We start from the raw sequence: 16104 nt of genomic DNA, 5'->3' as shown, positions 1-16104 counted from the left end.
GTCTGCAGCAGCAGCTGACAGAGTTTTTTTGGACTAGACGGATACTGAGTTGAAGGAGTTTTTTTTTAACCCAAAGAAAGCAAAGGTACAACACTTTTATATAGGCCTGCAGTCCAGTGTTAGATATGACCAAAATACAAGCTGTGGCCGCTCACACTATAGCTTTCCCGCACGTGCGTGCGGAAGGCTCGCTGTGGGCGTGCATGAACCTGTCGACGGCTGGATTTAAACAGCGCCGCGCCTGCAAGTGACTTATTAATCGCGCGACTCAACGAATCGATGACCAAATTCGTTGCCAACGCTTTTAGTAATCGATTTTAATCGATTTTATCGATTCGTTGTTGCAGCCCTAAAATGATTTCTTCAGGACACTTCACAAGATCTTTATCAAAAACTGATTTGGGAAAGTACACCAGAGTTCTATAATGCAATTTACCGTCATGTATTCCCTTCCTTGTGTTTTTAAGTGTATAGACTTCTGTCTGTATAAGTACAAAATAAAATATAAAAAACAACAGCCAGACAATCAATACAGTCCAATGTTTTGGACTCGAAGGCAGAAATATTACCGTATTAACACGAATGCCATACAGCTGTTATTCACTTCAGAAATTGCAACTGCTGTTGCATGCTGGGTCATGTAACATTCAAGGACTACACAGAAATGTGAAACATTTAACAAATCATTATTTGTCTGTTTCTTTCATTATCCATTTCTCTTTCATTGAGACCCACATTCTCTCCCGGAATGGACAAGTTTTCATAAATAGGTGATTGGAATTAATACCGAAGAATCTACAAAATCCCAAACCTCTTGAGACAGAACAATAATATATGCGCAGTGTGCACTCAAAACAAAACCACAGTGTCAAATCAGCTTGGAAAACAAGTTAATTTTAGTGCAGAGAGCAGTTTCATCACACACGAAGCAGTTATGAATGTAGGTTAAAGGTCACCAACAGGAAAGTCTTAAAAGTATGAAGGTAAATTTGGTGCATAACTCATTTGTAGTTGCAGAAAATAGTATCAGATGTGTATCAGTAAATGATGTATCACAGAGAATGTCTTAGGAGTTATTGGGAAGTGGTGGACAAAATGTGCACATCTGCAAATGATATACGTACAACGCTCTTTATGATTCAGGACCCGAGATTAGAAGGAATCATGTGGTCTGTTGTTTCTCTGCATCTCTTTGTCTGTTCCTCTCTCTCTTTCTCACTCTCTCTTACTGTCTACTGTGTATCACTCTTCAAGGCTTCTCCCCCACACGCCTGTGACATGTACAGGCCTGCCATCTCCAATTCAGACATGGAGAAACAAAGTGTGAAAATCCCAACTTAAATTGAGTTCAGAGACATTTGCTCTCTATCATAACAATTTTACGGCCTTGACAAAGTAAACATCATGACTCTTAGCAACATGTATTAGTTGCTTTCAGGAAGTCAAAGGTATGCGATAAATATGCACATATGCACACAATAAGAGAGAAACCTCACTTTAACCCATATTTATTTCATCAAGTTATACAGTGTGCATACTTTTGTCACCGTTATAAAACTGCTAAACCAACATTTGGCCTAAATAAATACTTAATGGGAAAAAATATTTATGTCTCAGAAAAGCATCTGATTTTAGCCCTAAATATCTGATGTGGGTTTATGACCTGTGTAAACAGAAAGCACAGGAAACACAATGATCTTGTCTCAAGCATATCACCGTAACCCTAACCAGTTGGCATGACTCAGCAAGCGTAGCTGCAGTTTGTGTTTGTATGTGAGGGGGTGGGGGGTGTTTACAGTGCTGCTGGGCTTTAGGCACTATGAGCATTGCCTGTCCTGCATCTTGTTCAAGCTAAACAGGCTATAGCACACACACCGATGGAGCAATGGGGGTATAAATAGCAAAGCTAAATCAGATCATTTAAAAAAAAATATATATAGTTATCAGCTTTGTTATTCTGCCTTGACATACTGTAGATTGATGGAGTAAAAAGATGCAACAGCCTGGTTTAATACATAAGGGTTTAATGTTACCATACAGAACCACTTGACTTTCACTTGCGGTGGTGGTGTAGTATAACATTGCCTCTTAGTCTAGCACTCTTCAGAAACAGTGATGAAAATGCTTCTTCCATCCCCCCAGTGCTGTCTTTAAGTCTTTAAGTACCACTTTTATTCTAAACTTTCCCGCTCTTTCCCTTTGTCTGAAACCACGCCGCCACCATCTTTTAACCATTTTTTTCTGTCTTTCTGTAGCAGTTAGTGTTTAGGTGTCACATCATATCAGTCATATTGGGCCCGGCAGTGGGCCAGGATTCGACAGGCCCTCCTGGCTGAATGGAAAGTAGTCGCGCGCAAATTGCTCTACACTCTTTAAAGCGGCTTAACCGTATCCTGAAAACTCAACGCATTTCCCGACTGATGCCTCCATGGCACAACCCTATGCAGTGGGTCAGGATGGTGCACTCTACCCATTACAGCATTCACAAGGATGTATCATATAGACATTTGTGTTATGGCATAGGATGGCGCCTAACCCTTCAAGATCCATAAACGAAGAATTTATTGCACATCGATTGATGGGAAAGGGGGGATTAGTGTAATGTCTCCAGTGCAAACACAGCCCAGGCTGGGATTATTTGGCTCCAACTTTCCTTTGTAAGCGGAGTCAAACCAAGAACACCACAAATGAGGGTCATGTGGTTCATAATGTTACAAAGAGAAATGTCATATGACTGACACAGTGACAGGAGTATAATGAATATTAGCTTTGGCTCAATGCGAGATCACGATCACATCGTTCGCATGCAATAGACACCCTAAACAGAATGCCTTAAAAATAAAGCGATTGATTCTCTCCAGTGATGTGTTATTGACCCATCGTGTTCCTACTCCTGCAGCGGCTCCCGGTGAGTTGTCAACACAGGATGGCTGCAGGGTAAATATCATGTGACAAGAGGACGCACATGATCAGAAATAAGGGCGGGGGGTACTGCAACACAACACCTTGACAAATATGCAAAGCTAAAACAAATATTTGCCAGATAAGCCAAGTACAAGTTGAATGTACTACTAGACAAGACTTCATGAGCAGAACTAAAATGTCCAAAGAACCAAGAGGACACATTCGATTATTAAAAAAACAAGGACACATTATGTTTTGATACATGTGGTGAAAGTTGTTTCATTATAATTTCATGAAATGAAGTACCCAACTGACATGGGAAAACCCATCACACTGTACGGAGGAAATGCGTGACTGATTAGACGATAGTTTCTGTGGCTGGGTGATTGTTTTATGCTTTTTGACTGAGGTACTCATAGGCTTTTACGGACCTGGGAAAAAGGTTACTATCCCTTTAAGTTACTTTTCTTACAAATCTACAGAATGTTTAAACCTAATAGTTTAAAGCTTCCTAGCAACTTCCAGCGCTCTAATCCATTGTTCACCCGCACAGAGACATGAGTATGGCTGCAGAGGGCATGGTGTTGCTTCAACCTTTCATAAGACGACTAAATATGGAAACAAACACATAAAGTTACAACAGACTGTGAGTGACCGCTTGCTTAACTTTGCTTCACTGTATTGTAGTTTTGTATAAACTGCATGAGCAAAGAATACATGTAAAAAAATAAGGTAGAGAGAGTAAGACCAAAAGAAGGAAGGTAGACTTCAAAAAGCGGAGGCCGAGAAAGGAAGCGAAGTAACAGGAAAAGGTAAAAACTACAGAAATAATAATGAGGTAGTCAGAGGTGGGAAAAACACATCTTTCCTTTGACTCACATTAATTGGACCCTCTAGACATGTAGTGTGTTTGGATTGCAGCCCTGCTACACCATAGCTCTGATGCAGGTGGGAAAACTATCAGATTCATTAAAATAATTAAAGGGTACAGTTTTGCAGTGGACCTTTTAAATTGAAGCTATAAGTACTGTATTTCTAACTAACTAATTAAAAAGGAAAGACAAATGTATGCTGTCTCCTTTTATTCTTTCACTTGATTCTTACCAAGTTTGCCAGCTGACCAGTATTCTACATTTCACAGGATAAAAGCAAAAGTTAGACGAAAAATGGCAAAACAAAGTTTGTACGGTAGAAATGTAGAGAAATATTAACAGACGTTGTACGACGCCACCACCTCCAATTTGGGTTCCAACCACCAGGATGAGAACCACCCGTTTACTGAACCATAAACTGCAGGCTAATGTGAAAACAATGGATGCAGATGTCAAGCGATAAGACACCATATTGTACGGCTTAACTCCAACGTTATTGCCGCCTTCTGTCCCACCCTCTTTCCTTTGTCTCGGGGGTGGCTTAACGGTCCGTCTATTTTGGAGAGCGCGGCGAAGCTTTTCAAGGTATACAGTGTGGAGTAAATTAGAATGACAAGGACACTGAGGGACCTTTCCTTCATCATCTCACCCTTGTCCCAATCTCTCCTCCCCTTCACTTGTGTAACCTTCCCCTCTACACTGGTCGATTAGTGTGGCCAAAGAGGCTTTTAAGGATCCATCACCGAGACCAGTGCATTATCAGGCTGCTATAAAATAAAGTCCACTCTTTCTCATTCTTTCAATCCAACACGACATTCCCATAGGACTACAGTATGTGTTTAAACATTTAGTGAAGGTCCCATCAACAGAGAGGATCATCTCTGAGAACGTAACAGACCCTTGCTACAGTGATGGGTAAACCTGTTAGTGAAGACAAGTTACCACAGCACCCCCCGAACCCTATCATCAGATTATTGATGAGCAGTAGCGGAATTAGAAATCTCGGTAGAATACAAAGGCTGGCACCGCTAAATGATAATGAAATAACTCACTTCAAGGGTAAAGAGGCTGGAAGTAGTTTCTGTAATGAGAATAAATCCCAAAAATGGCATTCGGTTTAATAAATGGTGTGAGGTCACTGCAACACAATTACTCTTCCTATAGATGAATACTAACCCCAACTTGATTCAAGAATTAAAGTAGAATAGCCTTTTGATTAAGTGTCTGTGGTCGCAATGTGAACAGTATCAGTTGGAGAACACTAAGGATTATGAGTGGGCGGTATATATACCGCCCGCCCATATATGGGCAAAATTAATGAAGAAAGAAATATCATAATACTGATGTTGCAGTACTAAATAATACCTATACTAGATTATACAAATGTACTTGTATCAACTTCATTTAACTCTTTATTGTGTCTCTTAGTCAGCAAAAATATTAACTTCATACATATAAATGTATATCCAAGAATGAAATATTTAACCCATTGATGACTATGGCAATCTAGGATGCATGTCCTTAATGCCTGAGGGTTTTCTGAAAAAATAGTACGAATTGTCAAGCCTACCAAAACCTTAAAGATCTCCTATTATACTACTTTTCTGGTCTTCATCTCTTGTTAAAAACTGCTATAGAGCAACCTGACACGAATCACATCACAAAAAACTATGTAGATTTCCGGGACACTCTTCCTCTTACCCTAGCGAGCACAGCAGTCTCTCTCTACACACTGCTTTGAGCTTCTCCGCCCCTCCCCCCCTGCTGCAAACCCCACTCCGTTGTGATTGGTTACCTTCCTTCCAGCAGCGGGAGATTTTCAGGAAGGTGGGGGCATGCAGCCGGAGCTTGCCTGAGCAGCATTACCATACATGTAAACATCCGGGACCCGGAAATTTGAACAAGTGAATTCTCGACCGGCTGCCCTAGTGTTTAGTGCTCTGCATAGCAACCCCAGACGGTCAGCAGGGAATACGTCGAAATGCATGTACGTAATTATTTGATAAGCTAGTATGGTTAAACATGACTATAAATCATTATAACAACATTTATAGGTCATAAAAGTCGAAAAGTATCATAGGTCCTCTTTAATATTTAAGCCTGCGTAGCACATAGAAACTTGAAATAAAATACATTTAAAAGTTAAGGTTCACAGGTTTTATTTAAACATGCTCCCTTAGCGCTTACAAACAAACACATTTTTCTAAAAATCGTCAAAATTAGATGGGGGAGAAAAAAAAATTAAAAATAATATAAAATATTTAAAAATAATGTGCTAAATGAGGTTATAATCCTGCTCCCTTTTAGCATGGATAGTAGTGACTGAGTGTGCAGTGGAGGGATAAAGATAGACAGATATAGGAAGGAGAAGATAGCTTTATTTTATTATTTAGTTCAGTTATCACTGGCACCATAAATCCGACTTCCCAGTACAACTGGAACGCAGACTGACTCTCGCTGTCGGGAGCCGATCAGCTGGTCCAAACGGCTGTATACCACGGAGATTAAAACGAAACTGAAACTATCGCCTGGCTGGGCTGAATTTGAGTTGGAGCAGCAAAATATAGCCTAAATTCATAAATATTGTTAATAAATAGATGCAATGTGTTGTGTGATTTTCGTCACTAGCCTATAATACACTCCGAACGCCACTAACTTTTCTGTAATGCATCGGCGACACTTATGTTTTTTATTGTTATTTTTATTTTTTTTATTGACGTGATTTTCGGCAAACCACACAACTTTTGGGTGGTCACGTGGTCTTACAAAATCAACAAAACCCACCTCATGTGTATTTGAACCGATGACGGTGCATTCTATGTTGCGCACGCCATGAAAATTAGATAAAGTAACAATGCTGCGCAACGCAGCAGCCGGCAGGAGATACAATGTGGCATCGCGCAGCAGCCGTCATCAATGGGTTAAGGCTGTTTCCTAATTTGATACAAATTCCATTTACCTTTTCTTTCTTTTTTTTCAAAGATAATGTTGAAATATTTGCTGAGCCTTGAAAAAGCAAACTGCCTTAGACATGAATCATAACCCCAAACAAACCAGTTTGGCCGACAGGTTCCATGGTAATGGCTCACATTTTCTACAGAACATTGCTGCATACCGTTACTCTAAGCATCAACCCTAACCTTTATCTTAAAAGACAAGTATCGGGGTAAAGTATTCAATGTTCACAGTCAACACAAATACGTTTTCATATGTTGTATGTTTGCCAAACCTATCCCAGAAACAGTGATTATCCAACAACAGCTCACAACTACATGGTCCATTTATCATTTACTCAAGAGAGATAAATATAGGGCTTAGGTTAGGGTCAATTAGGGCGCACTCACACTAGGGCCGTTGGCCTGTTCCGTGCTGCAGGAAGATTCAGCACGATTCCCCCCCCTCCCTACTCCCCCCACTGGCCGGTGGTCACACTGCTCGTGGCCTGGGCACGTTTGCACCTTGCCTACGTCACTGTGCGCGTTTAGGATTTGGAGCGTAGTCTACTTGTAGGCTATACGACTGTTTGTGAATATTTTTCATCATATATTCCACTTCCACATTAGAGCAACGAGAATCCTTAAGCTATTGTTTTTTTTAAATGTAGCCTTGACGTAATAGGTCGCGGTGAACAGTCTCATATTTGTGCAGCACGCTGTTTATTATTAATATAACAGCCCGTCATCAGACCATACGTACCGGATGGTTTTATACACATCGATCGCTCCATCAAGTAATCCAAGTCAGAACTTTTTGTATGGGCAGAGATCGTTTTTTTAAGTGTCTTTATAAAGTTTATTGTTAAACCTTAGTGTAGGCTACTGTTTCCTTTTCACCGGGCCGCGGTGTGTTGTTTTGGGTGCGTCTCCACCGCCATGCGTAAAGGCAGTTATGACAGCTGACGGGAGGAAAAAGAAAAAAATCATCTGACGAACGTGAGTAAACACGAAAACCTTTTTGCTTTGCTTTCTGCGCTCACCTATTTAGCTCTCTCCCTCTTTTATTAGCCTAGGCCTACACACACGATCATTCTCACACATTTTATGTAGCTACAAGTCCAAGTGGTGGGCAATTCTGGTGGACTAGTAAGGCAACGGACGTTAACGGACTATGCATCCTTAATAAATTCACGTCAGGAACGCCGCCTGTGCGCTTGCTTGTGCGCGTGTCATCTCATTAGCATCTGTACTTTGGCCACGGCACACCTCTCCCAGGTGTGCCGTGGCCAAGGGGCTGTTCCGTGCTGGAATACAAGTTGGCGTGGTCACACTAGCCAAACGTTCTAGACTTTAGTATGCAAATGAGCTTTGGCACGGGGCCGCGGCCCTAGTGTGAGTGGCCCCTTAGAGCATTACTTTTAGTTAAAGGGTTGGTTCTGACTCTGAGCTGACCGCCCGCGATAACGTAACACACATACTATGACCAAGCACCCTGTAAAACCTCACTTCAAAACTACTGAACCATCCCTTTAAGAGGCAAAGACTTACTGAGGACGTAAAGGGAAAGGTAGATCCCTGCCAGGCAGAAGCCCTCAAAGAACCGCAGGGTGCTGAACATTGGGACGTTGACGGAGAAGGCCACAGTCAGACCAAACACCAGCATGAACAGCACCGATATGATCAGAACTGGGTGGCGTCCGAACCTACAACAGAGTGAGATCAACATGAGTTTCAGTTCAATGTGAAGGAGGGATAAAAAGGTTACTTTTGGTATGATACACCTGTAGACTTAAAAGTTATGCAAGCACTTCATATCTTACCAGTCAGCAAGTATTCCAAACACCAGGTATCCAAAGATGGATCCCACCAACAAAGAAAACTTTGCGATGTGGACTTTCCATGCCGAGTCACACACCAGACTCCACTGTGGAGACAAATAAACACGGGCATTAGTGCCGAGAAAAGTATGCCGGGTATGACAAGATGAGAATATGAAACATTTTTATTTATTGACTATCATTGAGCTGTGAGAAGCTAAGAAGCACACAGTATTTCATCTAATTTGCACATTTACATGATATTTCCTCCGTTTTGTTAATTATTATTCCAAACATTGTTTTACACTGATTATATCACGCAAGCAGTTTTATTTAAAAAATCTTAGGTAATTGCTTGTTATTTGACTTTGTTATATATTGACATTGAGCGTAAATACTTATATATAAGTATTTACGCTCAATGTACCACACGTATTGTACATCGCTTAACAGACTTGATGCGGTAGAATTTCTCTGATAGAGTAAATCCCAATTGATTATTAGCTCATTGAACGGTTGAAGAAGCCCATTTGTCCTCTCCAAATCAAAATCAAGGATCAAATTATCTCTACTGGTGCCGATACAAGGTTGTACATATTATGCTGACATTTTTATTGTTTTGTTATTTATTCAGGCCTCCTTTGCTGTGTTTGTAATAAATAGTATACAATACTGTGCCTCTCTATTTATTGCGCCTGGGAGCTAAACTCTCTCTCCACCCCAGCAGGCGATTCAGTGGCTCCTAGTGCAAACAATTCAGTGTGTGCTGCCTGGTTATGCATGAGTCAAGCACGCCGTGAATTCCCCTCACAGTGATGATGTGTTGTTGTGACAAATAGACCTCGTACACAGTGTACAGCCAATGATGGTCCAGAGATGCACTGTAGCAAATACAAAGCACAGTGGAGTGAGATTAATTGTTGTGCATGTATTGTAAACCGCTTGGAGGAGGAAACTCAATCCCCTTAAAAAAAAAATCTACTCCATCCTACGACATTGACTAACATGGACTATTATAACCCAATAACCGCTTTGATAGGTTAGTCTTCGGAGCAACAGAAGATGAATTCCAGTGAGGAGGTGGATATTAAGTTTCTTTGGTACCATATGCCTCACAGCTGCCTGTGCTGACACAAGCGGCATGAAGGCAGAGGCAGGGGTGTGGTGGCCCATAGCAGGTGCATAGCTTACGGGGAGGACTATGAACACTGACCCCAATTGTGCCTCAACTATACAGTATGCTATAAAAAAATATATACTATCCCTGTAAAATAAATATGGGAACATAAAGCCTTGTTAAAAAAAGAAAGGTGGAAACTCATCTTGAAACGGAAAGTATGGTTTGTTCTTATATTTTCCTCTGGAGGGGTGCTCGGCCCTAACCTCTCTTAACCTCTACCATAGTGATCTGTTCAGAATGGAACGCTCCAGGATTACCCAGAGCCACACAGCCGTCGTCACATGATCCAGGCATGCCACTCATTCATGGTTTCAGTATCGATGTCAAAGACAGAGGGAGTTCCTGTTGCATAATCGCTACACAGGCGAGTGTGTTTGAAAAACTGAAGCTGCCCTCCCACCAAAGAATGATGACAAACCAACATAATACACTGATATGAAACTCTCAGTCTGCGATTCCATAGTGGGCACGGCGTGGCTGCATGACGTGAATCTGGTGACTGTGCAGAGCAGACATCTGCTTGGTAACCACCACAGACTGATGACCGATATATGAGCATTCCTGAGTCACATGCCAGAGACAAAGCAGCGACATTGCACAAGTGCTGCTGTTATAAATGGGTAGCAACATTGAAAGAGCACGGTTGATTTTGACAGTATCGTTAATGTGCTTTATTTAAAAGCATCAATATGCATGTATTATTAACCAGGTCTCTCTCCACAGGGCAACACTCGGACCATCTCATATGCAATAATGGGCCTCCAAAATGCTATTAGCACATGTTCAGCTATGGCAGAGCAAAGACATCCTGGCAAACTGCCATTCAGTTTAAGCATGAGTCAAAATCCAAGCAGCTTGTCAGCTGTGTCCCTATTATTTCTGTCAGTTGCTCCCTTGCAATTTTCTCGCTCATTTGGGAGCAATGTTTAGAAGTCAGTGTGTGTGTGTGAGTTAGCTTCGATGCATATTTAGCTGACATAAAAAAACACAGAACAATGAGGGGCCAATAGTAAATCATATAAAAACCCTAGGGTATCCGGCGACCTCTCAAATGACCGGCCAGCAATGATCGCTCTGAGCCGGAGAGTCTCATTAGCTCAAGATGAAGACGCTCCCAACTACAGCTGCACATTACTGCACTCGTTGAACTACAGAGTGGTGGGTGGGGGGTTTCAAAGGAAGAAGGGGGAGGGGGGGGGGGGTTGGGTAGGGAAGCACAGGAGGAGGGATAAATACATATTATGCAATGTAAAAACAGAACATACACAAAGAGATGCAAAGTAATACTAAGATAAAAAAGGTAGAAAAGGATGACAGGCTGAAGATCGAGGGATAGAAATGCCCTAAAAGTACTTGCGAGGGGGGAAGGCAGAGACTGCTGCATAGTTACTGCCTAGCAACAGACCATCAACGTGGCAATCAGACTATTTCTGCTTCCAGGAGCAAGTTTTAGCATCACTGCCTCACCGAAGGGCTGGACATCTGTTAACGTGGTGGTAGCTAATCTCTAAATTCCATCACAAAAACCCTAAAAACAAACTGCAGAGGGCCAGAGACCCCATACATGTTTACCACTCCCTGTAAGAGAACGCCACTTATCAGTAACAAGCATGTAGGAGACGCACACACGGAGCCTCCTCAACTAAGTTTTATCTTTTGGTCACATAAGCGTCTTTTCCTTCCAGCTGACGCTGTGAGTGGCTGTCATTGTGTGCTGCTGACTGGGTGTCTGCAGTGGGGTCATGGGCCCTCGACAGCTGAGGCCGTTTCAAAGTGTCCCACACTGATCCGGGGTCTGTGTGGAAGGAGCCAACCAGCTGGGTAAACAGTATGAAGGGACACAGAGCAGAGGGGCCTGCAGGAGTGTTCAGATAGAGTATCATCTTTCAGATCTATGGGTGTGCAAGCTCCAGCTTAGTGATACTGGGTCTGGGTGTACCCAATGTGCTTTTGACAACATATCTTCCTTATCACTCTCAGTTCTCTAACCAACAGCATGGACATGCTGTGCTGAAACAATTCATCAATTCATCCCTCAACTGCAACAAACCATTATTTTCATTATCGATTCCCCGATCTGTCCATTACTTTGATTGTTATGCAGTCTTTAGTTGAACATTTTCACAGTCTCCTTAAGTCCATCTTTACATTGGGTTTTGTCCAACCAACAGGTCCAAAGCTCAAAGATATTCAGTTTACTGTCAGACATGACAGCAAAGCAGCATGTCCTCACAAGTTAGAAGTTGTCACCACAAAATGTGTTTGCTTTTAAATCAACTAATAAACAGAAATAAGTTCTGTGTTAATAGTGGTCCAAAAACCCCATTTTACTATGATGTTTCACAACAATGGGATTCTTAAATTTAGTTGTAGATGTTAAAATCACCATCAGTCCCTCAATGGCAAGTTTCTCTGATAAAAAAACAAGAATAAATCTGTTATGGGTAATCAGAGTGGAGGTCAATCTTTGCTTTGAGGAGGTTCTCAGGCCACTATTTCAGGCAGTGTGATGCTGCTGCCCGTCTGAATGAGAGCAGAGCAGGGTAGGTTGCATAGAGACTCGATCTGTCTCCCAGTAATGATATACTCTCATTTCTAAAGGCTCAGTGCAATTAAGAGGGACCCTGAGGAGAGCTTAGACTCAATTAGAATGGGTCTCCCCATTAACCACTTTGGCTCCCTTCGCCACCACCTCAACCTCCACCAAAGCCCTCTTCCTATGACACTTCCTAATACACATGTATTTCTGTGCAGCGGCAAACAGTGAAAACATCTACAGAGCCATGTTGACCTCTGATATGAAAGCCCGACAGAGTAGTAAAGGGGGGAAAGAATGTGTTGCTGCATTTCGACCGAGACACTACCACATTTCGTCAGTGCTGGCCCTCTGCCTCTGCTTTTTACGGATCAAATGTCACAGATAGCTGAGTCCGGTCATGTGCAGCATACTGCCTATGCAATCCAAACACACAGTGGGGGAAATGCCAAGTCATCACATCCTGCTCTCGTGTCACAAACCAGTTTTGGTGCTATTTAGTAAAAGGGGCTTTGGAAGAGTGAGGAACAGGTTGTCAAAAAGTTGGGACGCTCAGTTTTGATTCATTTTTTGGGCTCCATTTCGGTGATTGGCCAGCAGCAGAGCACGCAATCTGATCAAATTTCTCCCCGAAGGCGACCTTGTCAGAATGTGGGCTGTGTGGGTCAGGGAAGACGAGCACAGCCTGACACTTACTTCCAACTGCTCAGGCCTGTCACTGTTCGGTGACAGTGGTGGTAGTGTCAACATGACATTCTGGGTATGTGAGCAAAGGCAACATAAATATTAGAGATCTACAGGTTAACAAGGTCAGCATGAGACGAGAGTCAGCAGTGCTTTAGTACCGAAGCCTTCATATTCGAATACTTGTCTTTAGTTTGTTACCCATGAGAGAACCGAACATTTTTTGATTATTAAGTCATTTGGATCCACCCAATCGATTTCCCTCACATGTGACTTCACATCAAGCTCCAGGTTGCGAGTAGTTTGAATGACTCCCTCAATAAAAAATGTATATTAGCCTGGCCTGAGTTTGTGCAACCCCATCACCGCCTGCCTTGCCCTATGGACAGTAAATTAACTCAAGACATTTACTCTGCCCATGGCTAATGGCTGAACGAAAAAGGCCAAAGCTGCATTTCATTTGCTCTATCTTAATATGGACATTATCAATGATAAGCAGATGGGCTGTTGGCATCATAGCGGACGCAGGCTCAGGATGCATTCGGCACAGAGGAGCTTCAAAGCCCGGCTCCAGATCTAACAATTCCTGATAAGGCTTTTTCCTTTTTAATGTGTGCCAAACTTTTCATACGGAGAAGATGCTTCAGATTGAAACTCAATTTATGCGTGTTTGAGGTCATCGGAGGGGCAATCAACATTTTAGACTTTTTCCTAAAGAAGACTTGACGTGTATTGAGCATTGATGGCCATCAATTCTAGTGTCTGATATTATCGTTTTCATAAATGATCCTATCAATAGGCTATCAATGTCAGGTTGGATCAACATTGTTATGCTCTCCTTCTCTCACATGAATAAAACTTCACTAATATAAGCATGAGTCCATAATGAGAGAAGTGCTGATGGGCGTATGAGATACAAAATCCCTTCCTCCACCAGCTAGCAAACAAACTATGTTGGCTTCAGGCCTATAGCTTACTGTCTCCTCAACTCGCATGACATATGAATATCACAACACTAAGTTGATGTGATCGGAGGTAAGGACATCACTTCTGATAGTCGAACACACTTTAAGTGCCCACTGGAGACTGGATGGACACTAATAATATCTCACTAGTGTTTGTTTAGAGGCGTGATAGGGCGGGTGATGTTTGGCCAGGGATAGGGTTGCATTATTATAGAGAGTACACTAATGACCTTTGCTCCAAATCAAAAGGCTTTATGTATATTATGCACATTACGACAACCGGCAAATTCCACCAGCCCTGGCAGCTTTGCCCAACGTGGCGTCTCTCTGGGTCACACTTTGTGTCAGCTGTTGCGATGACTCACTGTCGGCACGGTGCATCATGTTGAAACATATCCTACTATACTTTTAGGTCTAATGTGGGCCAATTCTTGGCTCTCTCTACAGATAAGGGATGACCCACTGTGGAGAAATGCACGCTTGGATGCAATAATGGAGGCACAACCGCTGTGCAGAAGCTGTCAAAGAACGCAATATGGACACTATTTCATTTGTACAGGAGTGTTTTGCTCCTTGAAAAGCGATACTTTTTTTGCGAAGGGCATAGTCTAGATAAGTGCCAGAATGATATCCCTCTTACTCAAGTAAATCAATCCAAAGAGGATTAGAGAGCGGATAGGGTGGATAGGGTATCACTATACTGCATTCACACAATATGATGGAAAGGGTGCCTGCCCATCCTCAGGACGTAGCCTAACAGCTTACCTTGGTAACCACATTCTGCACGAGTCCCGAGTGCAGCACGAACGTCGACTCATTGCAACTGCACTGCACGCTGCTGGCCGTGTCATTGTGGGTGTCAAATATGCTGCGAGCCAACCGCGCACTACTGTTCCTCGGTCCGTCCAGCAACGCGGAGTGTTGGTGACCCGCTGCTGCGGTGTGATTAGTCAGGTTGCTGAGAGTCTGGATGCATGTGTTTTTCGGCACGGCGAGGAGGAAATCATCAGAGTTCAGGCTGAATCCAATAAACAACGCCGGGATCCATGTCAGTACGATCAGCTGTTTCTGGTACTTCCCAAATCCCCCGAGAAACGGCAGGACAGAGCCGTCGATGCGTGTCAGCAGCCCCGGCGACGTACTTTCGGGGGACACGAAGCCGTTCTCCGGTTGATGGTCGTCCGTGTCGAGCTGCACCACGGCCATCGCGCTCTTGCCGAGAGATGCCTCCGTTGTGTTGCGATGCCGGGGTTTGCAGTGCTACCCCCCTATCGACTCCACAATGCGTCAATGCCCCCAGCCACGGTGGTGGTGAAAGCCGTGCGCAGTCAATCACTGGAATGGAAATAAGACGCACCTCTTTATTATCAGGAAGCACTTCCCTCCGTCTGCCACCAAAAGCTGCGCCTGTGTTCGGTGCTGACTGCAGGGCTCACGCTCAAGAGATAATAATGTGTTTTGGCAGTGAATTAGGAAATGGCGAGGAAAACTACTAGATAATCTTTTCTGTCGTCCGTCGTTCATTCTTATCTTTGTCGGTCAGCCGTGCCAGCATGCATTGCGAGCCATAGGAAGTGCTTCCCGAGGGAGCCACAGGTATCACACCTGCCCATAAAGGCCGTGTGTGCTGTTGACTCTTCCCCAACATGGCCACCTGTAACCACTTTGAAAGAAAAGTGCTCGTTCTCAGTGAAGGGCTCGAGCAAGCCTACTGGAAGAAGAAAAATAACATTGTTATTGTGGCCTATAATATTTTGTAACATCAAGCAGAAAAACAAAAGTAGTTTTTGTTCCGTTATGTGTTAGCCTAGCCTACATTCGCCTACTTTGACAGAATGAAGCCGAACCAAACCATGGCAACCATCGTTCCATACATTCTAATATTCCTGAGAAAATTGGAACATTGTCAAAATCACAAGATCCAGTTAGGCTAGGCCTACATTTTAGGTTTTGTTCCACTGTCCCAGCTTTTGTAGGCTATATGAAAGATAAACAAATAGGCTAAGAAAAAATTAACATTCAAACCTAACTTTTTATTTATTATTAGGCCTATTATTATTAATAGGATAAACTTTACAGCATCATTCAATGCTCTTGTGTGCTTGTTGGGACTTCTGTGGGTCATTCTACGAAAACGTGCCATTTTGTGTCCCTGACACAAAATCTACCCCAATAAACTGTATTAACAACACAATTAAAAAAAAATCATT

The 16104-nt window shown here is 42.7% G+C and overlaps 1 protein-coding gene across 1 annotated transcript in view; it reads right to left on the bottom strand.

Annotated features, from left to right (window-relative positions):
- Positions 1 to 15451, bottom strand: part of LOC307255684 (solute carrier family 22 member 23-like) — a 37688-nt gene extending 22237 nt beyond the window's left edge. The window contains exons 1-3 of the mRNA XM_080034431.1: positions 14660 to 15451; positions 8533 to 8636; positions 8261 to 8415 (exon numbers count right to left, since the gene is read on the bottom strand). Coding sequence (XP_079890557.1) covers positions 8261 to 8415; positions 8533 to 8636; positions 14660 to 15100 — 700 coding nt within the window. The 5' untranslated portion in view covers positions 15101 to 15451. The remainder of the gene's footprint in view (positions 1 to 8260; positions 8416 to 8532; positions 8637 to 14659) is intronic.
- Between the last annotated feature and the right edge of the window lie 653 nt (positions 15452 to 16104).

The sequence above is a fragment of the Ammodytes marinus genome, assembly GCF_949987685.1.
Source record: "Ammodytes marinus genome assembly, chromosome: 9".
Taxonomy (NCBI): Eukaryota; Metazoa; Chordata; class Actinopteri; order Uranoscopiformes; family Ammodytidae; genus Ammodytes; species Ammodytes marinus.
The sequence above is the reverse complement of the archived record's forward strand: the minus strand, read 5'-3'. Positions and strand labels throughout refer to the sequence as shown.